Here is a 17,617-nt window from a genome sequence, read left to right on the forward strand (position 1 = left end):
TTCTATTCAAACCCTTGGGAGTTACTTCTACGTTGCTTTTATTATTGCCATGCTATGCTCGTAGACGTGGATTGGGTTTGAGTGAAATTCATGACAGATGTGAGATTGTAAATTAATGGTTTACTTAAGGTGGCAACTTAAACTCACATCTGGGTGGATTGAGGTACCTGGGTATTCCAGGATTGCCTGTTTTTCTTTTGGACCGCCACCCAGGTTCAAAGGGATCATGAGATTATTCATGCTAGAAACTTCCGTGTGCAGCCGCAAGCTATTATGGGCTCTAGCATAGTTGACTAAGTTGCGTGAACTCTTACAGTGGTAGACTAGCAGATGTAGGGGAAAGTAGGTGTAACTGTCTACCCATACGTAAGGTGCAAACACTTCTGAAAGACTGTGTCTTGGTCATCCGTTACTCAAACACCATGTAGTGCGAGTAATCCAACGGAGGAGATCAAGTCTTGTGGGGAAAAGTGCACAAACCTCTGCAGAGTGTACAAACTGATCATGATTAGCCGTGTCCCCGGTTATGGACAACTTGAGTATCTAGTACTTGGATTATCATGTGAATCTCAACACTATGTTACTTCTAATTAATTTTGTTGGGTTATTGATGACTTTTTAATTGGGATTGAGATGCTGTCAACCATCTCAATGTGTCACAACCACCATGATAGTTAAATAAAATTTATTCCTTTGAAGTAGGATAAAATTGGCTTTTCGCAAAACTGTAACCATAGAGCTTTCCACCAGCCATATATGCATGTAGTATAGCATTGTTATTGTTCATTATTCTCTATGTGTTACTTTGCCAGCATATTCTATGTGCTGACCCGTTTTCGGGCTGCAACGTTTCATGTTGCAGACTTTTCAGACGACGAGTAAGGTGCCCTAGGTCGTGGTCTTATACTCAGTGATGCCGCTGGAGTTGATGGACTCACTTATCTTCCAAGTCTTCCGCTGTTATCGTTATTAGATGGCCTTAAGCCATGTTTATCATACTTAATCTCTTTGGAGATATCGATGTAATAAGTGTGTGATTGCTACTCTGTTATAAATCCTCCATTTGTACTGTGCGTGTCAGCATTACTGATCCAGGGATGACACTGGTGCACAGCAGCACAGGCCATTTGAGGTCTGGTCGCTACAAAGTTGGTATCAGAGCTCACGCTGACTGTAGGACACGACCACTAAGCTTAAGCCCTAGAAAGCTTCTCTCTTCTCATTTCTGACCCCTCTCCACTTTCTACTCTTTTAGGAATGGCGAATGCAAGGAGCAAGTTCATGCAACCAGATGAAGACACACCATTTGGTCGACACTTGAAGGAAGTCACCAAGTACCTGAACATAGGAATACCAAGCATCACCGGAACCTGCAACGCCACATTACCTGAAGAGGAGAGCTGGAAGATTCAAGTTATCATTCCAGGAAGGATGTTTAGTGCCATGAGATTGGTTTTCGAAGCACCAACTTGGAGTTTAGGGAAGAGCATGGCCGCACACATCGCCATGGGACGCATCGGAGAAGTCTACCACCAGGAGCTTAAGGATACAATTTACCAGATATGTGGACGTCGAGACGCGCAATGGGAGATGATCAAGACCAAGAAGGATGGATCAATTGCAGCTTTCATCCAGGAGCAGAACCAACATATTCGTCGCCAGGAGAACCAGATGCGCACGGACAAGGAAGAACTGAAGAAGGCATTAACGAAGATCAAGGAACTCCAAGAAGAACTTAAGACTACACGCGAAGATTACTTGGAGGAAATCAACGCACTAGTAGGGAAGATTGACGACCTGGAAAATAAGATCGGAGCATTCGTGGGAAATCCAGTGCCAAAAGCAGAAGTCGACGTATGCACTTGTCCGGATAACTACATCATCATCGACGACACCGACTCGGAACCAAGTGAAGACGAATGGATTGATGAAGCTGGAGTAGACGTCATGGAGTCTTCAACGGATCAAAATTTCTAGTAGACCACCATATCAGTAGTAGTTTTCCCCCATTTAATAGTATAGTTCAAGCACTTTGTAACGCTAGCTAGATCGATTGTTTTGCCTTGTTTGAATTGATTGAGTGATATTGATTGAATTTGTCTCATGAGCATATGGGTAGTGTTTCTCTCTAGACCTCATTCTATTCTCAACTCTCATCTTTTCTAAACCTATCAGATGCCTCCGAGACGCGACACCGGATTTGTTTTCCCGCCAGAGATCACCCAGTTGATTCAGCAACAGAATGCCCTGATGCAAGTGTTAGTTCAGAACCAAGGCAACAACAACAACAACAACAACCCACCGCCACCACCACCTGTTGATCACTTAGCCCGTTTCTTAAGGCTGAACCCGCCGGTGTTTTCCAGTAGCACCGAGCCGATTGTTGCAGATGATTGGCTCCGCAAAGTTAGAAGGGAGTTGACCACTGCAGGATGCACAGATGCGGAAAGAGTGTGTTTTGCCGCACATCAGCTTGATGGACCCGCAGCATCATGGTGGGAGAATTATACAACCACGCACCCTATTGACACTGTCACATGGGACCAGTTTCAGCAAGCTTTCCGTACAGCTCATGTTTCAGCAGGAGCTATGGCTATGAAGAAGCGTGAGTTTCGTAACCTACGCCAAGGAGGACGCGCCGTCGGCCAGTATGTGGAGGAATTCAGTAAGTTAGCATGTTATGCACCAGATGACGTTGCTACAGATGCTGCCAAGCAGGAGAAGTTTTTGGAAGGACTGAATGATGAGCTGAGTATGCAGTTGATGGTAGCAACTTTCAACAACTACCAGGAACTGGTAGATAGAGCTCTCATGATTGAAGGGAAGCAACAGCAGATTGAAAACCGTAAGAGGAAGTATGGACAAGGGAAGTATAATTCTGGAGCCCAGCAGAAGCCACGATTTACCCCGAAGCCGGGAGGACAGTTTCAGCATACCCATGGAGGAGGTAGTTCGCACAACCATAATGGCTCCAAGAATGGTAATGGGAATGGAGGAAGCAACGGACAGAACCGCACCAACCCATCTACCCCAGCCAAGAGAGACCTGAGCCAAGTCACTTGCTTTAAGTGCCAGAAGAATGGACATTATGCCAATGAATGTCCTGAAGCCCAAAATGGAAATGGCAATGGAAGCTCTGGGAAGAAGCCGAACCCGTTCAACAAAGGACATGTGAACCACGTGAGCGTGGAGGAGGTTGAAGCACAGCCCGATGCAGTAATAGGTAAGTTTTTGGTTAAGTCATTTACTGCAACTGTTCTTTTCGATACTGGTGCATCGTATTCATACATATCAAGGGGATTCGTGAATAAGTTTAAGATGTCCACCAAAGTTCTCAGAAACCCTATGTTAGTAACCTCGTCAGGAGCAGAGTATATGGCCACCCAAGGATGTTTTCAGATACCATTGGCCATTGGTAGGCATGTTTTCCCCTCAGACCTCATTGTTTTGGAATCACAAGGTTTGGACGTGATTTTGGGAATGGATTGGCTATCGTTGTATGGAGGAAACAATACCGCCGAATCGAAATAAGACATTGGTGGTAAGCAGTATGACTATCATCGCCCACAACTCTTTGTGTTTTACTCGTGCATATCATCTACGCATAGACCTGGCTCGGATGCCACTGTTGGGGAACGTAGCATGCAATTTCAAAAAAATTCCTACGATCATGCAAGATATATTTAGGAGATGCATAGCAACGAGAGGGGGAGAGTGTGTCCACGTACCCTCGTAGACTGAAAGCGGAAGCGTTTGACAACACGGTTGATGTAGTCGAACTTCTTCTCGTTCCGACCGATCAAGCACCGAACGTACGGCACCTCCGAGTACTGCACACGTTCAGCTCGATGACGTCCCTCGAACTCTTGATCCAGCAAAGTGTCGAGGGAGAGTTTCGTCAGCACACCGGCGTGGTGATGGTGAAGTGATCCGCTCAGGGCTTCGCCTAAGCACTACGTGAATATGACCGGAGTAAACTGTGGAGTGGGGTGCCACACGCTAACAACTGTTGATGTGTGTTCTAGCGGTGCCCCCCCCCCCATATATATATATATATATATATATATATATATATATATATATATATATATATATATATATATATATATATATATATTCTGCCTACTTGGAGTCCTCCCAATTCTGCCTCCCTATTCGGAGTAGGAAGGGAAGAGGGGGAAGGGGGAATCCTATTCCCTTTTTCCTTTCCTTCTTCCCTTTTCCTTCTCCAATTTGTCCAGCCCATATGGGGGGGGGGCGCACCAGCCCCTTTGTAGCTGGTGTGTTTCCCCTCTTGGCCCATAAGGCCCATATCTTTTGCCGGGGGTGCCCGGAACCCCTTCCGGTGACCCGATAAGTACCCGGTGCATCCCGAAACACTTCCGGTGTCCGAATACCATCATCCTATATATCAATCTTTACCTCTCGACAATTTCGAGACTCCTCGTCATGTCCATGATCTCATCCGGGACTCCGAACAACATTCGGTCACCAAATCACATAACTCATATAATACAAAATCGTCATCGAACGTAAAGCGTGCGGACCCTATGGGTTCGAGAACTATGTAGACATGACCGAGACACCTCTCCGGTCAATAACCAATAGCGGAACCTGGATGCTCATATTGGTTCGTACATATTCTACGACGATCTTTATCAGTCGAACCGTAATGACAACATACGTTATTCCCTTTGTCATCGGTATGTTACTTGCCCGAGATTCGATCGTCGGTATCTTCATACCTAGTTCAATCTCGTTACCGGCAAGTCTCTTTACTCGTTCCGTAATGCATCATCCCGCAACTAACTCATTAGTCACATTGCTTGCAAGGCTTATAGTGATGTGCATTACCGAGAGGGCCCAGAGATACCTCTCCGATACTCGGAGTGACAAATCCTAATCTCGATCTATGCCAACACAACAAACACCTTCGGAGATACCTGTAGAGCATCTTTATAATAACCCACTTATGTTGTGACGTTTGATAGCACACAAGGCATTCCTCCGATATCCGGGAGTTGCATAATCTCATAGTCAAAGGAATATGTATATGACATGAAGGAAGCAATAGCAATAAAACTGAACGATCAACATGCTAAGCTAACAGATGGGTCTTGTCCATCACATCATTCTTCTAATGATGTGATCTCGTTCATCAAATGACAACACATGTCTATGGTTAGGAAACTTAACCATCTTTGATTAACGAGCTAGTCTAGTAGAGGCTTAGTAGGGACACGGTGTTTTGCCTATGTATCCACACATGCATGTATCAAGTTTCAGGTTAATAATTCTAGCATGAATAATAAACATTTATCATGATATAAGGAAATATGAAATAACAACTTTATTATTGCCTCTAGGGCATATTTCCGTAGGTTTACAAAATTAAAAAGACACTAAGGAAATTATATATAGTTTTGACACAATGCAATGGTTGCAACAATAATGCAGAAAGGTGTTGAGATAGGCTTCGTAATCGTCTAATCGTGGCTACCACGCAGCTTGCTTGTCTGAATTCTCTGGCGCGGGCTGTCATGATCTCTGTTACTCCAGACGCTAGATGCTTACTCAATGGTGCACCTTTCACTACCAAGGGAGCCTACAAGGCTCTTTCTTATGAACTATATCAAGCCAGGACTGATGGAGATTTGGCAGTCACGTGTGGAAAACAAAGTTCAAGTGTCTGGATGGTTGCTATACTTGGCTCGCCTGAACACGTACTCGAGCCAACCTCCTGCATAAACATGCCATACAAGATGACAGCTGCCCTCGATGCTCACGCGCCTCTGAATGCATAGATCACATTTTCTTCAACTGCTTGGCGGCAAGGAAAGTATGGCAAGGAATTGGCATCAGACCTCGGTTCAACCCCACCAGCAACATTTGGGCCTCTACAACACCCTCACACCTGCCTACAACTCTGACTCCCTTTTATCCTTCTAACTGCTCTTTGGAAAATTAACCAGATGGTATTCAATGGGGTGTCTCTCACACACGTGAATACTATCCGTGCCATTAGAGATGACATAACTATGTAGGTTCATTGCCTAAAATTGCATGTTCTTCGTGATCACACTAGCATGTGGCGTGATCCTCTATCAGCTGTTGTATCTGGATAAGATGTAAAATGTTGCAACACCCCTTTGAATTATATTCAGGTGGGGAGCCTTTCCCTCAGGTGACCATTAAAAAAACAAATAGCATGAGACGTCACAAAGTATAGAACTAAAAAAACATGAGACGATCTAGACCAAGTATACAGCTTGCATCCTCCTAATGGAAAATATTCTTGCTGCAGCAAGGAGCATTTCTTGTCTATGAAGCAAACAAAGCCCCACATTGATTTTAACCATGCGTGATAAAGATCTGGCCCGTTAATTGTTCGCCGAATATTGGGGCCCAATTACGGCCCAGTGAATTTCGGCCTGTTAGAGGCCCGATGTAGACATGGGCACATTTCAGCCCGGTGTGTCTTTCGGCCTGGAAATGGCCAGTGCTGCCCATGGGCCATATATGGTCCGGCGTGACATCCGGCCCTCTAACGGCCCGTGATCAAGGTGGCAATAGTTAAGCCCAACGTGAGTTTGGGCCTGTTAAAGGCATGTCGTATAATTCGGCCCGTTGATGCCTCTACTAAGCTTTCGGCCTCTTAAAGGCCCATGATATTAGTGGGCCAACTAAGGACCGAGATATATATTGCCCTGGTAATGGACCGTCCTATAACTGGACCAATAATGGCTCGGTCTACATTTCAGCCTGCTGAAGGCCCGTCGACGACTAGTGAAAATTGAGGCCCAACATGCATTTCGGCCTGCTAAAGGCCCATGGTTTCTTCTGGGCCATAACAGGCCAGCAGAATATTCAGCATGTTAACGGCCCGAAGCTACATGGGCCCAACTAAAAGCTGGGTCCACTAAAGGCCCAACTACACTTTGGGCCGAATATAGGCCCGTGTAAGTTGTGGGCCTGGCGCAAAGTGTGAAGGCCCCAATGGCCTTTCAGGCCAAAGAAAGTTGCAGGCCGGCCCAATTACGGCCCAGTAAGGAGAGGTAGCTGTTCAGGCAGTCCCGTCTATATCGTGTACACGTACGTACATACGGGCGGGGTCTCGAACACGTACAGCGATGGCGTCTTGTTCATTGGCAGCCAACCGACTGGGTCGGGATGGAGAAACAGCGTCGTGTTCATCGGGAGGCAACAGACTAGGTCGAAATGTGTCGTGTTCATCGGGAGCCAACCGGTTGGACGGAACAGCCGAAACGGGGTCTGGCGTACCGCAAAACGGAGGAAACAGACTTGTGTTCGAGCTCCTACGGTCGAAACGGGGTGCTGTTAATCTGGAGGGGTGTGGCCTACCGCAAAATGGAGGAAACGGACTTGTGTTGGAGTGCCTACGGTTGAAATGGGGGTCCTGTTCATCGGGAGGGGTGTGGCATACCGCAGAACGGGACTCCACGGGCTACTGTTCATCCACTGTCTACTGCCTCGCTCCAGCCTCCACGGGCTACTGTTTATCCACCATCGACCTCCTCCAGCCTCCACATGCTACTGTTCATCCACGCACTACTAGGGAAAAGCCTAGTAGCAGTGCGGGTTTTGGGTGTATCAGTAGCGCGGGTGCCCGCGCTACTGATACGGGCGCCACAGCTAACTTGTAGCAGTAGCGCGTGTTGACACACGCTACTGCTATACATGGTTAGCTGTAGCGTGTGTTGCAGACAGCGCTACTGCTAATTATCTATAGCGGGTCTTATACCCCGCGCTACTGCTATTACTTTCAAAACCAAAAAAAATCTCGATCCCGTGCGTGTTGTCAATGGCAGCAGTGGTTCGATCTAGCAACGGTTGGCGTCGCCGGAGGCATGAACGGACAGCGGAAGCCAGATCCGGCGGTGGCTGTTGGAGAGGGTCCGTTTCTATGGAAGAGCCAGGCCATGGCGTGGGGCTCCTCTTCCCGACCATGCCAGATAGCTCCGGGTCGTCCATGGCGACGACCTGCGCGGGCGTGGACATGGGAGGGCGAGTCAAACCAGAGGGAGAGAGAGAAAAGGAAAACCAAGGGAAAGAGGAAGGTGATGGAGGGAGCAGCGGAGCTAGTCACCGGTGGTGAGGTGCTCCAGTGTGGTGGCGCGGGGCGGCGGCTTCCTAGACGTCGCTGAAGACCGGCGAGCTCCTAGACGCCGGTGGCGCGAGGCGGCGGCCTCTTTCGGTGCCACGGAGGAGGAGGGGCGCATGGGCAAGAGGTCCATGTGAGAGCGTATGGAAAGTGAGAGGAGAGAGTGACGGAAGAGAGGAGGGATTTTGGGGAGGAGATGGGGATTCAGCCGAGGATATGGCGACTTCACCTACCTCGTACATAGTAGTAGCGAGGGGTATAAAACCGCGCTACTACTATCAACTTAGTAGTAGCGCGGGTTTATACCCCTCGCTACTACTATGGCATGTCTCGGGGGCACGGTAGAGACCGCTTAGTAGTAGCGAGGGTTAAAAACCCGCGCTACTACTATCAACTTAGTAGTAGCGAGGGGTAAAACTCCGCGCTACTAGTAAGTAGCAGTAGCGAGGGGTATAAACCCTCGCTACTAGTAAGCGTCTGACTATAAGCTTTTCCCTAGTAGTGACGGCGTCTTCCTCCTGCCTCCACGGGCTCCTGTTCATCCACGGGCTCCTGTTCATCCAGCCTCCACCGGCTACTGTTCAACCAGCCCTCCACGGGCTACTGTTCATCCAGCCCTCCACCGGCTACTGTTCATCCAGCCCTCCACGGGCTCCTGTTCATCCACCCCCAACCGGCGGTTGGGGTCTTGTTCATCCAGCGGCAACGGCCTCTACTACCACGAGGTCCTGTTCATCCAAGCCCCACCGGAAACTGTTCATCCAACCCCCAACAACGCTCATTGTTCATCAAGAGGCAACAGGTTCGATCGGTTTCAGTTAGCAGTAGTAGCGAAGGAATCGCTCGATCGGGTTCAGTTAACAGTCAGGGATCGATCGATCGCTCGGGTTCAGTAACGTGTAGCCAGTGCAATCGCTCGGGTTTAGTAAGCGAACGCCTCGCTCGGGTTCAGTTAGAGCCCAACGCCTCGCACACAAGCGCGTACGTGTACGAGAGAAACGCGCAAACCTCTGTGCATTGCTCGGTCTCGGCCACCCACCGTAACCGGGAACTCCCCAATATTTTCCTCGCCCTTGCTTCTACCACGATTGTTTCTGTCATGGACGGTCCAAAGAATGTCATGCAGCTGCGTCTCCAGCCCGCCCAGGACGAAAAGCCCATTTTTTGTCATGATTTTTTGTCATAGAAGTAGGAGCCCACCACATTTATGATGATACCGGGTTTTGTCACAATTATCGTCATAGAAGTGTCATAAGCATGACAGAAAAAATTTCGTTCAGCCCAAAATGTCACGAATGTGTCTTTTTTTGTAGTGACTGCCTCTTCTTCTCCGACGATTGTAGATCCGGCGCCACCATCTCCCATGGTTTCCACACCTTGCTTGTCATAGGATTCTACACCTTCACCCCTATGTCTTCTTCGTCACCTTCGCCTATTCCGGAGATCCTTCCTCGTATTCCTCCATCTTTTCCTTAGTATTATACTCGTCGTCCAAGTGTTGTGGATGCGTCTACTGATGTGCCATCTTCCTCGTCTCAGCCTAGTTATGGCTTGCGTCCTCGTCCACTTCCGCTTATTGATCGCCTTAGTTTTCCAAGCACTGGGTTATTCTTGAGCCGATTTCTTATCGTCAAGTTGTCGTTCATCCTGAATGGTAGTTTGTGATGGCAGAGGAGCTTGCTAGTCTTGAGCGTACCGGCACGTGGGATCTTGTTTCTCTTCCTCCTAGTGTCCGTCCCATCACTTATAAGTGGGTCTACAAGATTAAGACTCGCTCCAATGGTTCTCTTGAGCATTACAAAGCTCATCTTATTGCCCGTGGCTTTCAGCGGGAGCATGGTCGTGATTATGATGAGACTTTTGCTCCTGTGGCCCATATGACCACTGTTCGCACACTTCTTGTCATGGCCTTTGTTCGCCACTGGTCTGTATCTCAGCTTGATGTTAAGAATGCCTTTCTTAATGGTGAGCTGCGTGAGGAGGTTTATATGCAGCCACCACTTGGGTATTCCGTACCTGATGGCATGGTGTGACGTCTTCGTCGCTCTCTCTATGGCCTCAAGCAAGCCCCTCGGGCCTGGTTTGAGTGTTTTGCATTTGTGGTGACTGCCGCTGGCTTTTCAGCGACTACTCATGATCCGGCGTTGTTTGTCTACCTTTCAGCTCGTGGTCGGACTTTTCTTCTTCTTTATGTTGATGACATGATCAGCACTGGTGACGACCCCGAGTATATTGCCTTTGTGAAGGCATGTCTTAATGAGCAGTTTCTTATGTATGATCTTGGCCCTCTTTGCTACTTTCTTGGGATCGAGGTCTCTTCTACCTCTTATGCCTTTTTTATTTCCCAGAAAAAGTATATCCATGATCTTCTTGCTTGTGCTGCTCTTACTGATGGCCGCACTGTTGAGACTCCCATAGAGCTCAATGTTCACCTCCGTGATGCTGATGGTGATCCATTGTCTGATCCGACGCGTTATCGTCATCTTGTTGGGAGTCTTGTCTATCTAGTTGGCACTCGTCCGGATATCTCTTATCCAGTCCATACTTTGAGTCAGTTTGCCTCTGCTCCCGACCCACTTCGGTTCACTACAGTCATCTCCTTCGTGTTCTCCGATATCTTCTTGGCACAATCTCTCACCGTCTGTTCTTTCCTTGCTCCAATTCATTACAACTTCAGGCCTATTCGGATGCTACATGGACTAGTGATCCCTTGGGTCGCCGTTCACATTCTGCTTACTGTGTTTTTCTTGATGATTCTCTCATTGCCTGGAAGACAAAGAAACAGACTACAGTTTCCCATTCCAGTGCAGAGGCTGGGTTGCGAGCTATGCCTCTTTTGATGGCAAAGGTGACTTAGTTACGGTGTTTACTTCAGGACTTTGGTGTTTCTGTCACTACACCTACTCTTCTACTGTCAGACAGTATCTGACTACTGCCTGACAGTACAGGTGCTATTAGCATTGCGCATGACCCTGTGAAGCATGAGCTCACCAAGCCTATTGGTGTTGATGCTTTTTATGTGCGCGTTGGTGTGCAGGATCAGGTTATTGCTCTTCAGTATGTGCCTTCCGAGTTACAGTTGGCGGATTTCTTTACAAAGGCACAGACTCGAGCACAACATAGCTTATATCTCTCCAAACTCAGTGTTCTTTATCCACCATAAGTTTGAGGGGGTATGTTAGAGTATATATAGCCATGGGAATACATGTTGCATATCTCCTAACATATACTCCCTCCGTCCGAAAAAACTTGTCCCAAGCTTGTCCATCAAATGGATGTATCTAGCACTAATTTGTGATACTAGAAACATCCATTTGAAGAACAAGATTTTTTGGACGAAGGTAGTAGTAGACAAGATTGATGTTGAACCACTAGGATATATGCATGCCCCATTGCAACACATTGGCAGTTAACTACTCTCTCCATCCCATAATGTAAGACATTTTTTGACATTAGTGTAGTGTCAAAAAATGTCTTACATTATGGGACAGAGGGAGTAGAAATCATTAGAGAACTGAATAATCCACATAAAGTTCTCTAAATGATCCAACAAAAACCATAAATAGTTCCAAAAAATACACATGAAAATAATTCCAGAATTTGGAAATAATAATCAACTAATCTACAAACTAATTGATAATATCATCTCACTACACTCTTGAGAAGATCATCTAGGCTTAGCAAGGTTAATACAGAACATGAAATCAAATCTTCCTCTCATGCCAAGTGAGGATTGAGATTGGACTGCAACCTGCGCAAGCCCAGCCCCTAATTCACGCACACAAAAGATAGAATTATAATTGGTGAGTTTCAAGCAAAAGCACCAAGAAAACAAGAACCCGGGTGGCTGTTTACATGCGACATTAAGCTCATGAATTCTTAAGCTTGTAAATTCATAAAATAGAGGAACAAAAACAATATGATTTCACGGTCAATGGTGACATTTGTAAGCCTATATTTCATTACAACGATCTCGTCATGATACATGCAAGCTTCACTGTCCTACGACTAGCCTGCTACTATGCCGAGTTATACATGACAACAAGAACATCAGGAAGTACTGCAGTTCAGATTCAAGAAAAGAGAGCATATACTCTTGAGATGGACAAGAAAAGAAAATGGAGAACAAAACAAAACAATCAGTGCTTAATTAAACTATCCTTGCTAAAGAAAATGACAAAGCATGAAATTTTAGCTTCACTTTTTTCAGTTATTATCTACACTAGTTTTGGTCTAAAAGTAAACAAAAATCTCAAGCATAAATAACTTAACTATCTTGGTAAAAAAATCTTGAACATACAGACATCAACAACAAACAAGGGAATCTAATTCACGGGCTAATTTAATTTGATAATACAGAATGAACTAGTGAACCGGTGCCCCAAACTATACTCATTCAACCCAGCACTAATTTTCAAATAGTCCCGCCATTAATCCTAGGCATGAAGAAACCAACAAATCAGTTGATTTGCCAGAAAATTCACCAAGCAACAGATCTAAATCCAGTGTATCAACAACTAGCTAAGTAACTACTGCCTGCTACATTTGATATGTCGATATGATGATGCACACCACAAACTTCTTCCTCGTTTCTTTCCTTGGGCCTCGTTTGGGAGGGGAGATTTTCCAGCACCAAGGGGGTTGGGAATTGGAGGGGATTTGGTGATCCCCTCCCCTCCACCCAATCCCCTCTAATCCCTCACCCACATAATTCCCTCGTTTGCTTAAACTTCTAGAACAGCAGCACAGCACAACTTAGGTACTAGCAGCAGCATACAACAGCAAGCTTGCAGACCAACAACACCACCATACAACATCAACAGTACTACAAGACTTGCATTGCAACATTGTGAAGTATCAAGCCAACTTCCAAGTGCAATAATTCATACTCAGTCGCTCATCTCTGAAGTATCAACTCATGACAAATTATATTACACATTATTCTTACCAACAAAGGTAATGCGGGAAGAAAATAAGTTGTGCAATTTCATCGACACCCCGTTTATTTGTTCTACAAGCGCTGTGACACATGGCTCTCTTTGTGATTCTTCATATCTCTTCAAGCCATGCAACTCCTGAAAATAAGACGAAGGCAGATTCATCAACCTAGAAAGGACAGTGATGATAGCTGTACATATAAAATTAGCATAATCATATTAATTATTTGCATTAATAATTTTGCATGATACACTGATCTATCATCTTGCACAACAAAAAAGAACTTGTAACATAACTACAATCCAAAGAATATACCCAACCCTCAGAATTTCAACAAAGTAAAACATGACATGACATTAGATTTTACTCTGGTAGTAATCTGATTTCCTCATAAATAAATGCCACGTCAAAGCTAGGTACTTCTTTTGGTAATCATATCTTGCAAGAAAACATCATTCAGGGCACATGAAAACATGAAAGGTGATAAATAAACAGCAAAAGAGGAAAGGTTATGTCACAGCTGAATGCTATGCTAGAGAGAGTTCAGAGGTGGAGATGAGTTAACATGGTTCTTTCAGTTTCATGTACCATGTCTCAAGCACCACTATTCGAAATTAGGCATGATCAATGCAGTTTACTGAACAAGATGTTTAATACCAATCAGAGAATTAGACATTTAATATATGGAACAAGATGTTTAATACCGATCCGACATGTCAGACAAAAGCAGGGTAACCAGCAGAGATATGAAGAATCACAAACAGAGCCAATCAGCACATATAAAACAATCACAGGAACTAAAAATGCTTCAAAGTTCAGACAGAAAAATATGAACACTTCAAAGTAATATATCCTCCTATTATGTCTCAAATGTTGATAAGAGACAACTGTATTCCTAGTGAACGTAAACTAGAGGGTGCTGCTGGGTGTGGATTTTGGTGGAGTCAGTCCTCGCGTTCCATAGGAGCCTCATCAGTGGTGATGGGAAGGACTTGCGCCGACGACCGTGGTGGTGATGGTTTTGACGGGGTCAACTCTGCATCGGCTACGAGATCTTCCGTTAGATCACGCTCCACGGCCTCCACGCCCCGCGCAACGCCGCAGATGGCCTGGATGCTGCAGCCTGTGAAAAGGCTCCTCGTACGTGTAGGCCTTCGCGGCCGGGGCAGCATCCAACCGAGTTATCTGCTCATGTGTTGAGAGTTTACATCTCCTTGTAAGCCCAGTGCCTCTCGCCCCCACTTGCTTAGGTAGTCGCGTGTGCTCATATCAAGTGATCAATCTACTGACGTGCTTCTTCATATTTCATCTATATACGAAGACTATTCACTTTTAATCTCAGTTTGGACAAACTGATACAGGAAGGTGATTTTAGTTCTTGATCGTATTTCATGTCTATCCATTGAGTAATGGATCAGCTGGAAATAATAGTTCCTAATTGCCATTTTTTTTCATCTATATCCATCGAGTAATGAAGCGGCTGAAAAAAATGGTGCCTAATTGCCAAAGCTGCACTGAATTCTGAAAACTTGTATGAAAGAAATCATTTCACGCACTGAATTCTGAAAATTCTAAATGTTTAGCAGAGAAAAAGTTCTAACTGTATGCAGCATAAAAATTGAGCATTCAATTTCATATATGCAAAATGTTGGGATACAAATTCTACTTTGTTCTGCTTTACTTAAACATGGAGAAACCAATACCTTAAGTATGCAACCGGTGGTTTGGTGTTTCGCTAAATGTTTTTCTGAGGGTCTTTGGTAACCCAGCTACAGGTTAAAAATGGAGATGTAAATTCTCAACACATGAGCAGATAATTCTGTTGAATTTGCTAAGGAAGTAATCTAGACAACTTATTTTGGGTATAAAGCAGGTGACTGAATCCATGACGCCATTGTTCAAACCTCATAAGGTGGCCAAGTACTGAATGTTAATTGTAATGTAAGTTTCACCAAATTCCTGTACTGTGACCTTCCAAATATGCAAGAAAGTTTGCCGTTTCTAAAAAGAGGTATATTTGGTTGTCTATCCTGCCAAATAATCGGTGATACCAGCCTAAGTGAGCAACTAAGAGGAGTTTTTTTATTCCGCGATGAACTAAGAGGAGTTGATTGATGCGATGGTCCTGAAATTTCTTGAACAAGTAAGATAGTTGGTGCTCCATTAAGTGGCCTATGTACACAGACTACTCCGTCAAAAAGCTTATTGTTAATGCATATAGAAGTTGAATGGACTTGCCAGAGACAGCATGTCAATCTGATAGCTTCAGAATGGTATCTGCATTGCCTATGCAGAGAGAGTAAACAACCTCAGGACCAAGAATAAGAAAATGCACATTTTCAACTGAATATTCATGGACAAAATGGATGTTCAGTATTCGTAGATTTTGAATTCCTTGTTTAGACAAGTTAGAGATACCTATGAGTCGAGCCAAAGAAGGCTGCCTGTAGTACCGAGCTGGAAGAGGAAGAGGAAGAGGCCTATCTTGTTCCTTCAGTTTTTCTTGCCAGGTCCATGGCTCCTCCTTCATCAGCTTCTTAGCCTCCTCTTCATCATATTCAGCAGGGTCCAACGATGTCAATGACATCTGCTTCATCGTTTCCATCAACATTATGTGAAGATCCAGACTCACGGTATGGATGTGCCGCTGGAAATCAGAGCTGATGATGTCAGGAGGGATGTTAGGATTTCCAAAATAGTCAGCGAGACACACAGAGGCAACTACGGTCTTGTGCTGTGGGTTGATGGCAAGTAAATATCGCGCACATGTCGGGATGAACAACCAGTTGCTCTGGTTTTCACGCCATTCACCAAGTGCAAAATAAACCATCTCATGATCATTTGGGCTGAGGAGGGGGTACATTGGAGTTAAATTCCTTGGCAGATCGCCAAATCCATTGAATTCCCACAGAGCCTCGAGGCTGATCTTGTACTCCAGCTTCCACTCGAGCCCTTTTTGGCACAGCCACCACACGGTTACGGCGCGGTCCTTGAGATCGATGGGCTCAAGGAAGCCATCGATGGAGACAAACCTGACATTGTAGAACGGGGGGAATTTACGCCACCAAGTTTGGAGGGTGGTGCCCATGGTGCGGTAGGCTTCTGGCCGTGCCACTCGGCTGTTGCTACGTCGATGATCCTTGGACTTTTCAACCAACTCTTGGGGCAGGGGAAAGAAGCCAAACTTGAGAATGTATTCTTTATTGTGGAGCCCTGTACTGAAGAGGCCGGGGTTGCAGAAGGTGACGCCCCTCAGAAGATCCGCCCAGCAGCTCATGCCACTGGCTGAAAAGGTGCAGTCAACTTGCAACGAGCTCTTGCCGATGAGTGATTCAACGCCAACTGCCTTGATCTTGGACCACGGTGGCACGGACGAGGAGCTGGGTTGCCAAACCAAGAGTGCATCCCCCTCTCCATCCAGCTTCCCCAATAGGGCCAGCGTGTAGTCACCATAATTGGGGCGCACGATGAGAAGGCGAACAGTGAGACCCGTGAATAGCCATGAGGGGTCTTCCGGCGCAGGGGCCATGTGCAGTGATCCGTTGTCGGCATCATAAACCAGATATACAATGCGGCTAAAGTCATGCAGAAATGTGGTCGTGAGGACGATGATGCCTTGATCAACGGCTTCGACCTTGGTCAATGGGCTGCCGCCTCGGAGGCCGAGACAAGATAGGCCTGGCGGTCCGCTGGCGAGATGCAGACCAAGGTGTAAGCTCTCAACTACCTCAGTGGCATAGCCCTGCATCTCAGGAGTGAACCCCACCGCCGTCTTCTCCACGCACCTGAGTATCTTGAATGGCTGCAGGCCGATCAGATCATTCTCATCATCGTCGTCAAAGTCCGTGCGGACGCGGCGGTCCAGCAGGCAGTCGGGCGGCAAGACAGCGCCACCCAACATGGCTCTCTGCGGCAGATCCATGGAAGCTGCGGCGGGTGAGAGGGGGGAGCGGTGCGGTGCGGTGCGGTGCGGCGTCGGGTGGAGTGGGTGGGGTGTGGGGGGGGGGGGGGGGGGTGCGGCGCGGCGCGGCGGCGGGTGGAGAGGCGTCGGGGTGCGGCGGAGGCTAGGGTTTCCTCAGCAAGAAGGCCGATGGGGAATAAAGATGAGATGTATGGGCGCGTGCAGCCGGGCACCGGCTCTTTCGGTCTCGTGAACCGCACGGGAACTCATGGCCTTTTTTTCCTTTTTTTTTGAGAAAGCTTTATTTCCATTTTACAAAAAAAAAAGGACGCAACCTCCACAATGGCACAAGGATAACACAGACTACTTATTATATATTAAAAAGAACAAAAACATAGCACATGAAGATGAATTCTCCAATCTTTGTCCAAACACCTGGAAGATGAATCCTCGCAGCTTAGGGCAACTCCAACGTCGTGACCCATTTGGTCCGCCGCGTCATTTGAGTCCGTGCGGACGAAAACACGGCCCAACCCGATGACGGAAACGGACGAGTGTCAGTTTTTTTTTGCCGCGACCCAATTCTGGCCCAACCCGGGTTTGTATGGACGCAAACTCAGCACGAACGCTCGCGACGCCCTCCCTTATCCTCCCCT

General features: G+C 46.4%; 1 protein-coding gene across 2 annotated transcripts; it reads right to left on the reverse strand.

The window, feature by feature from the left end:
* Window positions 1-12,956: 12,956 nt before the first annotated feature.
* LOC123123644 (uncharacterized) lies at window positions 12,957-17,132 on the reverse strand. 2 transcript variants are annotated; one of them, XM_044544192.1, is made up of 3 exons: window positions 15,479-17,132; window positions 15,299-15,346; window positions 12,957-13,197 (listed from the first exon to the last, which is right to left on the reverse strand). In XM_044544192.1, the coding sequence occupies exons 1-2, from the start codon at window positions 16,980-16,982 to the stop codon at window positions 15,312-15,314; spliced, it is 1,539 nt and encodes a 512-aa protein (XP_044400127.1). In that variant the 5' UTR covers window positions 16,983-17,132; the 3' UTR covers window positions 12,957-13,197; window positions 15,299-15,311. The 2 variants fall into 2 exon arrangements, with proteins under 2 accessions (XP_044400127.1, XP_044400128.1); XM_044544193.1 differs by lacking the exon at window positions 15,299-15,346 and having other exon boundaries at window positions 15,479-17,060.
* Between the last annotated feature and the right edge of the window lie 485 nt (window positions 17,133-17,617).

Source organism: Triticum aestivum, chromosome 5D (assembly GCF_018294505.1).
Source record: "Triticum aestivum cultivar Chinese Spring chromosome 5D, IWGSC CS RefSeq v2.1, whole genome shotgun sequence".
NCBI classification, from domain to species: domain Eukaryota; kingdom Viridiplantae; phylum Streptophyta; class Magnoliopsida; order Poales; family Poaceae; genus Triticum; species Triticum aestivum.

What these genes read in the sequence shown, in the direction of transcription:
- LOC123123644 (XM_044544192.1), bottom strand. Translation starts at nt 16,982, where the DNA reads ATGGATCTGCCGCAGAGAGCCATGTTGGGTGGCGCTGTCTTGCCGCCC. An exon ending in TTCTTTGGCTCGACTCATAG is followed by an intron (nt 15,347 to 15,478) that starts GTATCTCTAACT and finishes CTCTCTGCATAG; the next exon opens with GCAATGCAGATACCATTCTG.